This window comes from Cupressus sempervirens, chromosome 2, assembly GCF_028749045.1.
Source record: "Cupressus sempervirens isolate cs-2001-9-10 chromosome 2, ASM2874904v1, whole genome shotgun sequence".
Classification (NCBI taxonomy): domain Eukaryota; kingdom Viridiplantae; phylum Streptophyta; class Pinopsida; order Cupressales; family Cupressaceae; genus Cupressus; species Cupressus sempervirens.
The window spans coordinates 398,630,780-398,643,817 of record NC_143119.1 but is presented as its reverse complement, the minus strand read 5'-3'; the positions used below and the strand labels follow the sequence as shown (position 1 = coordinate 398,643,817).

Here is a 13,038-nt window from a genome sequence, read left to right as displayed (position 1 = left end):
AATTGACATCCATTATGAGAAGTTTGACATCAATGACAACAATTTAAATGTGCAGCACTAGAAAATTAGGTGTATTCTAAAATATATACTTGCTTATGAGATGTATAACCTAGGCAGTTGTTGAGTAGTGTCACCTTGTATTTTGAATGGCTTGTATTTAGTCTAAATCATTAAACCCTCCATTGCATAAAGTTTATGCTAATGTATCCTTTCCTTGATGCTAAACTACCTTGTTGATAATCTATGAACCACAATCACTTTGTAATCCCTAAAGATGCATCATTACGTACTACAAATTCTCATCAAAGTTCAACTTCAAAAGCTAGACAAGGAGTCCTTAGTTGAGGACACAATTCATCCCATAAAGAATGTAAGGAAATGGATGGTCTACAAATTATATGTAGCCTAGCTCACATAATGGACACAAACATAATATCATGAGCTAGTAGTTCCCACCTGTAAATCAATGTAATTTGTTCCCACCCTCTCGACCCTCCATATTTAAAATCCATATTTAAAAGAATATTAATTAGAGTTAGTTCAAACTAACATTTTTACAAAGGTGGTGATCAAGTAGTTGTGTATAAGTATTGACTTTTTAAATATGCAAAAAGCCAAAAATAACTATAAAAAAAAATGTGCAAACCCAAACCCAATAGTGAAGAAAATTTAAAATAATTTTACGATACAATTTTGAACAATGAATTACATTTACATATACAAGATTTAGTTATAAATTATTTCACCTTTCCTCTTTAAATAAAATCAATAAGATTTTGAACTGAATGCTCATCCAAAAGTTACCCATAAACTACCTCTATAATTAATAAAAGCAATCAACTAAATGTTAATCTGTAAGTTACTCATGAATTACCTCTATAGCTTTAAGAAAAATTCTCATATAATTTAAGAATTTTATGTATATCAAACACATCTGACTATCAAAAGGAGAATATTACAACATAGTTTGCATGGAGGAACCTTTACAATATCAACTATCGGAATATAACATTCCGAAACAAAATAAGACCATATGCTTCAAAATATAATACAAGAGGGGCTATTATTATTATTATTATTATTATTATATAATGATAATAGATTCCTTTTTTAAGGTATCCATATCTGCATGCATACTACTAAATTAATGATTTGTGTGCATCCTTAATAGCTATAAAACTTTTGCCATTATTGAAGAATTCAAGACCTTCCTTTCAAAGTTTCCCAAAAAAAATTACACCAAAACTCATCTTAAAAAAGAAAACAAGAGTGTAAATATCCTCAAAGCCATCCATACAAGCCGAGTGAGAAAATTTGAAAAGCCGCCCTGGCTACCATTTGAAGTTCATGGTACTCTAAAATGTGATCATTTTATACCTCTCATGCAAAGGCGAGAATGAGAGTATTTGAGCAATGATGTTCATAAGCTCCTTAACACCAAGATGGTGCACGGGTTCACTGCTATTCATCCCCATTCATAGTCATCGCCGTAACAATCGCTGTCCCCACTGGCGGGCTTGCGTGAAATACATTTCAACCGGCCGGCCATCAACGTCGGCAGAAGCAGAATTGCCTCAACAATCACTTCCCATCGACTTACGTTTCACGCGTAGGAGAAATAGACCATTCATTTACAACTCAACCACCTCCATTACGATTTAGTCCAAATATGAAATGAAAGCTTTCATAAACAAACAAAATAGCCGACAACCACATATCATTGTTTTTACCATGTTTTTTTCGCTGCTTCGATTATGTTAACTTCGAATTTTACTACCTTCTCTTCAAACAAGTGTCTCGCTTTAAACAGATTGGTGTACATGTAACGGATGTCATCTGCTGAACAGAAACAACACCCTATCCTGTACCACACCACTTTGACAATTTTCCATCTTCCCATTTTTCCACCTCACTTTTTGTGTGACAGTTCTTCCTAAATAGGTCAACCTAAGCACTAGAGTTCCAATGGTACCCTCATCTAGACCTTGAAAAATGGTACACGTAACCACACAAGATATTATTCCATATCAACAAATGCGATTGCATTTAGATAGCCCGTCCCAACGTTTAACAGCTGCCACCTCTGAGAGAAACAACAAATACAACAAAACATATGCATATCGTTTACATAATAACCAGTAACAGTCCCTCGCACATTGGAACAAACTAACAAAACGACAAAATGGACAGACCTGTAAATTCCCTCTCCCAGGATTTACGCCAGTAAATTCTCTTCAATTTTAAACTTATCATGTGTTCTTTGAATTGAGAGATTAAAATAAATAATAACTGATCATTTTTCCAGATCGAGGAATCTTTTAAGTCACTACTGTTCCATACTCAGTGACTAATGCTTCTCAAAAGAACTATTTAAATTATTTATTATATATTTCTTGTGCTCGCTATCAATATATAATTTATCATTCTGGATAGCACAAAACAGGAACACCGCCTCAACTAATGCAACATGTGTAAACTAGGGGTCGATATCAAAAAGATCATCTTCAACTAACAGGTAATATAACGTGTACAAATTGCATTATACCCGTTAGAAATCTGTACATGTTATAATACAATGCCTTCCACAAGAACTTGGAGCAACGCGTACTATTATTACACCAAATTGTCACCAATATGATGTACTGCATAGGATGTAAGAGCACGCTCGTCTTTAAAACACTGTTTGGCGAGACCGCGTGTTTGTTTTTAAAGGATGGTTGTTGAGCACTGATTGGAGAAGCCATATTTTGAGTTTGTAAGAAAGAAATTCCCATAATATAAAAATTACAAGTACGCACGAATGATTGAGGTACCTGCATTCAATTTGTGAAAACAAGTACCAAAACTTTTCATCATTCTTTAGCTGTCTATTGAGATGATTTTTTGGTGAACCTAAACACCTTTCTGGTTTAATTAAATCTCTCCTATCTATTGTTTGAAATCGTTGGGCAAGCATGACATTTATACCAGTGACACAATGTTGTATAAATCATATAATATATAATATACAGCTTGAGAGAATAGTTCAAAGGTTACACCGTGCACAGCTCGTGTAAGAGGATATGTTGCATCTTTTTCGTGGGGGTATCGATGTACTGTATATTGAAATGAATGATAACACTCTAACCAGGTCACTGGTGAAAAAGGCTACATAATAAATAGAGCAATTTAGTTTCAGGCTTCAAGTTTGTGCAGAAGTTTGCAGCAATGTCTCGGATAACAATACGTGATTTCCTCTCTCAGCTTTTGTTATCCTAATAATTGATCATGAAATATTGATGTTCTTCACAGAGACGTATCATATCATAGACTGGAAATCTGTTCTCTTTGAAGGCTCTAATAAGGACTGTAACAAGTGAATTTAACCAGGACTCGAGGAAACATTGATTTCCTTGAAGGCTATGATACCTGAAAAGAGAGCCGCGGGTAAAAGGCTATAATAACTCAAAAGGAACAACACTGGGGAATGCTAAATTCAACAAAGCATATGCTCGCTGACAACACCCTTGCAAGAGACTCTTAAATTACTTGTATAACGCTCAGTTGTTGTTAAAGATCACTTGTTGCTAAGCCTTGGAGACATCCCCTTCCATCTCTAATTAACCTCGTCCTTTGTTACTTTTTAGTGCTCCGCGATTTCTAAAAGAGTTTACAGCCCTCACACCTAGCATAACGCAAATTGCTGAATAAGAACCGAAGTTGACGAGATTCAATAACAAACATCCCACATCAGAAACAAAAATGCATTATTTCTAGACATTATATATGGTGGAAATAAATGGCACAAGTTAAATCCCAAAACCAAAAACATTACCCCGTATACGAGGGCACGGCCATATTTGTCGTTAATGAAATGTATACAATTACTTAATCTATTTGATTCGACACCATTCGGAAGGGAAGAATTTCGTCCGAAGTGCTAGCAACTAATGCAACAAGCAGATGCCAAGCAGAAGCCATACAAAGAGTCAGTGTGGTCCGCATTAGAGAAAGATCAGATAAAGCTGTGCACAAAAATGAAATTGCAGCACCAATGTTACTTTTCTTGAAATTAATAAACAGGATTCAACAAAATGAGCAGAAGCGACACTATCTTAAATGCCAAATAAATAATTCTAAATGACATAAATTGAAGAACATAATCAAACAGATTGGCCCTCAAACAAACAAAATATACAGAACTTCAGATATAACACGGTGGTACTTAATTCGGTTAATATAAACATGACAGGCTTTGTTATCTACCTCTTTCAGAGAAGCACTGTAGAGGCAGAGTAGACTTCTTGGCCATAGGCAAACGCTACCAAAAAACAATCCAGATAATCCCCATCTAGAAAGTCACTGGGACAATTGAAATTACAAAATAGTCACATATATATAGTCATTGTTCTACTAGAAACCTGCTACCACTGTTAAGATAAACGGTGTCCAACTCAAAACAAGACAGAAAACATCACATTACAACATCAAGAATCAATCTGATCCCCAGAGTAATTATAAACTTCAGATACGCACTCTGCCTAAATCGCATACAATCAACCCTAAGTAGCTTAGCGGGCTTTGTCCCTAATGTTCTCAATCCCAATCTCAGAGGCATCGGTTGCTTGGACTTCACACTGGACCCCATCAAGTTCCCTCCTGAACCTATCCTTAGAGCTTGCATAAAGCATCTTGTTACGGACCTTAGATGTATCAGGAGACCTGCCACATACAAAAACAAGCACAGATTATCAGTGAATGCTTAAAACTGTCACGAGCACTATATAGATTAGCTGTATACATTCATTTTGTCACTGATAATAACCCACCATGCAATAAAAAATATTTTGCTCTTCTGGCAATTTTCCTCGGTTACAAAGTCAAAATCATAAACTGCATATCTGCACTCTTTTTCAGGAAGAGCAGCAGTAAAATCATCATAAGTCTGACCAGGGTTACCGAGCTTGTCGACTGTAATCATGTTTAGCTTGTCATCAATCTTGAATGTGATAAAACGATGAGTTCTCTTGCTCTTCAGCTCCAGAAATTTGAGCTTGCATTCATTATCCACCGCAATTCCAGATGATGCATTGGCCTGTGATCATGAATAAACATGCCATTGACAGCTTCTTACTAAATCAAAATCCAATTGAATGGGATGATAATCAAAACAATATCATATAACATCATTCTTCTAGTTTTAATATACAATTGACTGTGGTGATCATAGTTCAAAAAACCCGGGCTCCACAAGAACTCAGAAAGCCAAATAAAATCAAAAACTCAAATTAGAGAGAACTTTTTTATCACAAATTCGTGGATCAATTTGAGATCTAAAAAGAACTCAAATCACATCATAGTACCATACGATTATGAATTAATTCTGTCATGATATTTTACATCCCTGTAATAAATGACCCCAAAACATTTTTTTGCTATAAAAATCCAGAGCAGGCCCCATTAAGATGGCTGGCCCCAGTTGGTTCATGGGGCAGCCCCCTGGCAGTGACCAGGCCTTTCAAAACCACACAAATCCTCATTGTACATGCTTGAATGTGCACAAAAAAATAGCTGAGACACAAAAATGTGGTTGTATTAAATAATTAAATCACTCTAAAAGGGGGCAGAAATTTCTTTTTAATCAATGGCTAACTAAATTCAATTTAGCCACACGAGTTATTGATAAGTTCTTAGATTCTCAGTAGATTTAGCCCCAAAAAAATCTCCATTAACTCATAGTCAAATTTGTCAGCGAGTTACTCTGAAGGAGAGTAATTCTGCAAAGATACTCACAGGCACTGCAAGTAACTCGCAAATCCAATGGTATGTGAAATTTTGTATTTTTTTAATCCATTCAGAGCACTCTGTAAACCGCGCAGAGTAATCCATTAAACTATAAATAAACCAAGATTCCCAAAATACAAACACTGCAGATATAAAACAAAATCTAAAAGATTTTATTCCTATTCCCTATTTAGATGGGATTCGGGGATTTAAGTATTTCTGGCCTACTTGACACTCAAATAAGTCATCATGATGCAGATTCATTTAATCAGAAAATCATACACAATGCAAACTACAATTTCGTTAACATCAGTTTTATTCAGTACTATGATCAAACAGAAAATTAATCAGGCATTTTAGCAGGGCCATCGAAATCCATTCCCATATAAATTACACATCTATCACAACTTCTAGTACATTGAGCCAAAAATAGCAATCCCAAATGATATAGTGAAAACTCGGAATCCTGGTCAGACATATGTGAACTAAGTTTGTTCATTGATATTAAAACAGAGTGAAATATCACAAAGGCCACACATGTGAAACTACGAGTATTCATTCCAATTAAAAGACAAATCAAATCAAGGAAGATAATAAATAAATAAAGATCATGTCTGGGATAACAGCAGATGGATCACTAAATATCAAATACACTAGCAATTCCAAGTGATAAAATCCAACAACAGTGAAAAAGGGAAGATGATTAAAAGCTGTGATATCCGTAAATCCAACTAGTCATATCATCAAAGCAAAAAGCACCATGCATTGTTAGCAGGAAAGATATTAAATGCTGCATGGTTAACACACTCAGCCTCAATCAATCAGCATGGATAATCAAAAAGCTATCACTTTATCATGAATTGTCAAAGACATCTTCTGAATACTAATGCATCGCATGATTAAATATGTAAAGATGTGAAAAGACCAAACAATGTTGACTTCTACCATTGCCGGTGAAAAGAGTAGTATTTTGAGAAGCAAGGGAAATCAAAAACAACTCAAAATTCAAAACATGGTAAGATCATTGGCCAGATGAAAATTGATGCTTCTGGGGCCTTGAATCTTATCTGAGTTAAAAACAGACAACAGAATAACCAGGGACCACAATCAGATTTAAAATCCGACCGACGATCCAATCATAACCATTATTTCATTGAGCTGCAAAAAAAAACCCGCAAACTATAACAAAACAAATGCAGCAACACCAGAGCATTTGAAGCAACCACCAGCAGTAACAAATAGACAAATCTTAGCACGCATTCATTTATTCCTACATACAAAATTCACCTTCTCAAATTAACAGGTTGAATTTTATCTGTCGGTAAACGGATGAAACAAGTTTCTCACAGATCCACAAAAAATCGGGCCTAAACACATAATCAGACCATCAATCAGCACACATACCAAATAGACTCAATCTCAACTTAACTTTAAAGCCGAATTTCAAAAAACCAAATCCAAATCCTAAAATTCGAACAAACTCCACACTTAACAACGTAATCTATCAACCAAAGACCCGTCATTAAAAATTGTCATGCGATGCTTCACTCAGATTAAAAATTTCAACTTCTACCGACAAATCAAACCCCAGGAAATCCAAAAATCACACAGAAATACTACGGCAAGCATCCAATTCAACGACAGAAATATTGAAATGCTCGCCAGAGCATAATCGAGACTTCAAAGCCTGGAAATCCACGGACATTCCAGCAAAAGCAGAGCAAACCTAATTACCAGCACTAAACAACTCGGCGAAGCGTAATCGGGCCGTCAAAACCTAGAAACTAACGGTCATTACAGGAAACACATAACAAGCAGAATTATACGCCCATCCGCCCGAAAAACAGAAAAACCGACCAAAACAGATAATCAACGGCTTAAAACACCACTCACAAAGATCTACCCACGATTTTCATTCGCGATGCATCTAACATTTGCCAGATTTGATCTAAACCCCCATCTGCACGATCTAACCCTAACTCGACCCATAAACAGAACTAAAAACAGAGATTTTAAGTTTGAGTACTGACCATTTCTGCCGATACGAAGCGAATTCCAGGCAGAAATCCGCAATAGGCAAATGCGCAGATCTGAACAGCACAATCACCGGTTAAGCCGCAAAACAAAACACGAACCGATCTTTCTCCCTTCTTTCTTTCTTCTTTGTATCCAAGCCAAAAGTTAAGAGACCTTCCTCACAAACACATCTCCCGAAATGAGGGTTTCACTCTAATATAAGAGACCAAGCGCTCTTAAAAATCAGCAGGAATGAAGATACATCCACACGTTACGCCTCTCACATGCATACATCATATCATCTTATGTATGACATGTATCATTATGCTAATGCTCCTGCCTCTCATTTTCTCTCATCTGGCCGGCCTAACATTTTAAATTTTTGTTTATTTGACAGGGTGGCTAGACGAGTTCCAAATGGAACTTTTGCCTTTTTTAACTTCAAAAAAAGAAGGTATTTCATAAACTTTTTAATATGAGCGATGATATAGATAGAAGATGATTGATGATATAGATAGAAGAAATCTTGTAAAACTATGACCTTTTGTTTCGTATGTTTGTTGAAGAAATTTAGAGTATTTTTAGGTTTTATATTTCTTAAATTCATTATTTTTTTAGGGTTCGTTTGGTTGTTCATAGTTCGTCAATTGGAATAGGGAATAGGAATACATATTCTCATTTACAATGTGGTGATAAAGTATTGTAGCTCTGAGATAAATATTAGATTACCATCACCATCAAACCAATTCTTTGTCATTGTCTATTAGTTTAATAAATTTCATGAGATTGTATGATAATAATAAACCTTCTAAATTTTCTTGGGAGTATCTATTAGAAAGTTCTATTAATAGAACCATTGTCTGGAAGACAAAAAAAAAAGTGTAAATAATATTTCTAAAGAATCTTTTAACTAAATAATTCTATAAATTCTTGATATAAAAAGTGTATATTATTTTAATTAAAGGTGGAAAGGTCCCTGTTCTAAAGTTATATTGATATATGTTAGGTCAAATATAAGAAATTAAATTTGAAGGAGAAATTTGGATGGTTTGAAATTATAATCACTCAAAACATTACATCATTAAGTAAATAGAGCTAAAAGGCCAATAACAAAGCTTTCAACTTGAATGTTAAGAGATCATTTATAGTCATGAAATGTCTTCTTTTGAACTATTGTTCATGAAACATGCTCAAAATTATGCAATAAAAAAAGCAAATGGTCTAATATTATTTAGATGGCTTGGTCTATACAATATATGATTCAATATACATTGTCTGTGTGCTAATGTTTGATGATGCCACAATAGAAATGAACCTCCTACTATTATAATGTTTGATTAGAAGTGGTGAGTGTGGAATAACTAGAAAGTGGAAAAACAATGTACCTCACATGGAAGTTGGCAAATAACCTTATCCTAACTTGTCTTCATTTATCCTAACTTGTCTTCATTTAACAATAGTGACAATAGAATACAAATGGGACATGATAGACTACTTGCAAAATAGGCCACAATTGGCATTACAGTGAAGGAGTGTGATGAAACAATTTGCAAAGATCTACATGGCAATTACTTTGAAGCTTATTCACATGGTATTTAAGTTGTTGAAGTTGTGTCATGGCTGAAAGATTTCTTTTAGATAAATCTAAAATCCAAAGCAACAAAAGAGCAACCTAAAAAATTATATTTGAGTACAACATTAAAATGTCTCTTTCCTGAAAAAATATTTGAAAAAAAAAAAGTAACGCATCTAGCTTTCCAAATATGTCTAAAACAACTTGCCTAGTAAAATCAACAATAACATCATTATGCAAGCCAAGGCCAAAGAGAGCTTCCTTCCAATTCCACCTATGGTGAAAAATCGTTGAAAAGTTTTTAAAGATAACATTATATTATTTTTTAATGAAGGACAGTCTCAAAATATGTGTTTCAAAATCTCCAGTACGCATACAAAAGGGGCAGCTAATTGGTTGCACTACAATATATATTAATTTGTCACATGTACGCAATTTATGGTGTAAAACCTTCCAAATCGACAATTGGGAATTCACATCAAGTTTGGAATCCCAAACTTGTGCACTCATGTTGATCCATCTTTTCGCACTAAATTTGCATTTCCATTTTTTATTGAGTCAAGGAAGGATAAACCAATGAGGTAAGGAATGCAAATTTGCTTTTTCTTAAGTGAAAGATTGTTAAAATGAGATGAAGCAAGCAATTTCCAATCTTTTAAAAAATTGCAATCTTTTGGAGTGTAGATTTTAATGGACAACTCGAGAGGAACTAATGACTGTACAAATATGATAAATGGTTTATAAATGTTATCTATGTAAGGAAACTTGCAACAAAGGATATAATTGTTTTCACATAACCCATAATAGATCTAAAATAAATATGCAATTAAAATCCACATGCAAGAGAATAGACAACATACCCACAAAAATTTGTGACACGAGATATACCCTAGGAAACCCTCATTGAAAGAAAAACCCAGCCTCCAAAAGCATCCATCACCATGTATTATTCTACAAAACACCATTGCAATACAACCATGGATGCCTTCAAAGATATATCCACAACCAAGCAATCCATGTGAGCAGGCACGAATCCACACATCCCATGCCATGCTTCCAACCTCCACAAATGCTCCCTTAGCTAACCTATCAAACCTTGTCCTACTTGATCGTTTCCCTTTTTCCCTTCTATCTTCTCACACAACAACTACCCTTGTGGATGCTTATATGGTAGCAAGTCCCACAAATCCACCAAGTAGTATTACATAAACATGTGTTAAAACCATGTGCTACCTAACCCATTGACCCCACATTTAATATTGAAAATTTAATTTTTTTGCCCCAATATTAAATAATTACATGAACTATTATCACAATGTTACAATACAACTCATCAAGTATATCCCATGAGAATCTTTAGATGTTGCACGTCCATCTAGGTGCAACATTACATAATAAAATAATATAATATAACAATATAATGCAATATGTGCAACACCCATTATCTCAACAATCTCCCACTTGTTGTATACATTGCATTGGGTCAATCCGTAGCCACATAAATGAATAAGGGAACAATCCCTCCTAGCACATCCACCATCATGGATTAAAGTACATTGTCTACTCCATCCTGGTACCTGCAACAAATCAAAGTATCTAGCATCTCAAACATGAATGAAGCCACCTTCTATTATGCCACTGCCACTAGACATGCATAAAAGTCATCCAAAGAGAAAGCCACCCAATCCTATCACATTAGAAGATCATAAAATCTTATACCAACTAAAATGTCGAGCACAAAAACCTGATCCAAAGGTAATCACATGTATCTGTAGTTGTCAAATATATCCATAGCTGAAATAGCACCCACAACAAGTGCCAAACCCATCCAACTATCCATACCTCCAAAGGTATACCAAGTGAATCCCACATCATCAACATATCCAATCTGTAACTTGCAATCACAAGCCTCAAGAGCAATACTTGCCACATATATACCAAGAAGCTCCCACTGCAAAAGATAATGTCAAATCTATAACCGATCCACTCACAACATTTTAAAGAAGTGAATCAATGTAGTCTTAAGGACATCCACAATACATAAACCAATAACTTACAAGAACAACTCTCATAACAAGTCTCCAACACTCTTTCAAGTTCTTCACAATCAGTAGAGGAAAGAGATAAAAGAATAACCATGTCATCTCTCACATGACATACATGAGCACAAACTAGTGGTCTTAATCTCTAAACAATCTCAAATTCAATGTAAGTAAAACTGAACATCTAGGAAGATAACCAAAACCAACGAGAAACCATGCTAATCATAACCTGTAGCATGTCCTTCTACACACACCTCTAGATGTAGACTGTGCAAGTATGATTTCCTCCATAAAACCCCAACAAGAAGCCTCAACAACACCCAAACCATACCATATAACTAATCATGGATCTAAGCCTCTCACAAAAAGATCAAACTCATGAACCATTCCTAATCCAAGGAATATGCCCAGTATAAAACCATCTCCCAAACTTAACTATCATAACAACATATGCACAAGGAGATAACCAATGCTAAACCATCTCTCAAATGAACCCTCTAGAACTAACTCATGTACCATAGCTCAAGATCCATATCCATGAAAGACAAATATAAACATAATGTACCTGAGAGAAATAATGGGTTATACCTCTCAAGTAGCAAACCACCGAGTAAACCAAGAGTGGGGAATGAGAATTCTCATCAAGACATCCAAGTCTCCAACCAAGACTTGTCTAAGAACAATCTCCTCTCAAGTCCATATCAAGTGAATGCCCCTCGGACTTCCTACTGAAACCATCAACTGTCCCAATAAATATTTCACTAATCCAAGAGAAATTAGCATCACCATCGTCTCTAAGTATCCACGAGCACCTTTAACCAATCAATCCATGCCAACTCCAAATGCAACATAGCACTATCATGAAGTATCCAGGTTATGATCAATGTACTCAATACCAAGAAACTAAACTAAGATCAATGTCAAAGTTCTAACCATGGCCTCAGGAACATAAATATGACAGCATGATCTAAACCATCTCAACCAAAGAGATAACATGTTCCATATGAACACACCATAACATGTCATAACTCTAATGTGTATCAAGAGTATACCATGACATAATAATAAAACCATCCTCACACCAAGGATAACATGTAAAATGAAAGTATAAACCACACCTTTACCAAGAACTCCATTAGTCCTCAAGATGCAACCATCTCCACACACTATGAAAAAAACTTCAAATACAATGAAGGTAACCAAGAGCCTCATGATTCCTCATGATCTAACCATCTTCACTCACCATGAAGATAATCAAGTGCACCATGCAAATGTCAAAGATGCTTCTGCAACAATGGGATCTAAGACAAATCTCCAACATTTGCAAACACTCAATAAATATATCAATGCCAAAAGCTCCCACTCAACCATGGTACCAAGTCACCTGTGGTATCATAAAATCCATCTCCTACATAAAAATCCTCCATGTCTACACACACAGCCAAAGTGTCAATACCAAGTGAAACCAATATCTCCAAATCAAGAAGATACAAACCAAACTAGGAACTAATCCTACACTGTCACCTCATCACTATCACAAGCTCCCACTAAATCGTATATCCAAGCTATCTATGACATCATGATAAAAAAATCATACTCTAACCATGAGAATCAACCAAGGCATCAAACCATTAAAGAACTCAA

At 35.2% G+C, this 13,038-nt stretch overlaps 1 protein-coding gene across 1 annotated transcript; it reads right to left on the bottom strand.

The window, feature by feature from the left end:
* Positions 1-4,182: 4,182 nt before the first annotated feature.
* LOC149572818 (actin-depolymerizing factor 7-like) lies at positions 4,183-7,968 on the bottom strand. Its single transcript, XM_089813896.1, has 3 exons — positions 7,794-7,968; positions 4,809-5,074; positions 4,183-4,701 (listed from the first exon to the last, which is right to left on the bottom strand). Exons 1-3 carry the CDS (start codon positions 7,794-7,796, stop codon positions 4,551-4,553), a joined length of 420 nt encoding a protein of 139 aa, XP_089670022.1. The 5' UTR covers positions 7,797-7,968; the 3' UTR covers positions 4,183-4,550.
* Between the last annotated feature and the right edge of the window lie 5,070 nt (positions 7,969-13,038).

Coding starts and splice junctions, on each gene's coding strand:
- LOC149572818 (XM_089813896.1), bottom strand. Junction 4,702..4,808: donor AAAATATTTTTTATTGCATG/GTGGGTTATTAT, acceptor TGTATGTGGCAG/GTCTCCTGATACATCTAAGG.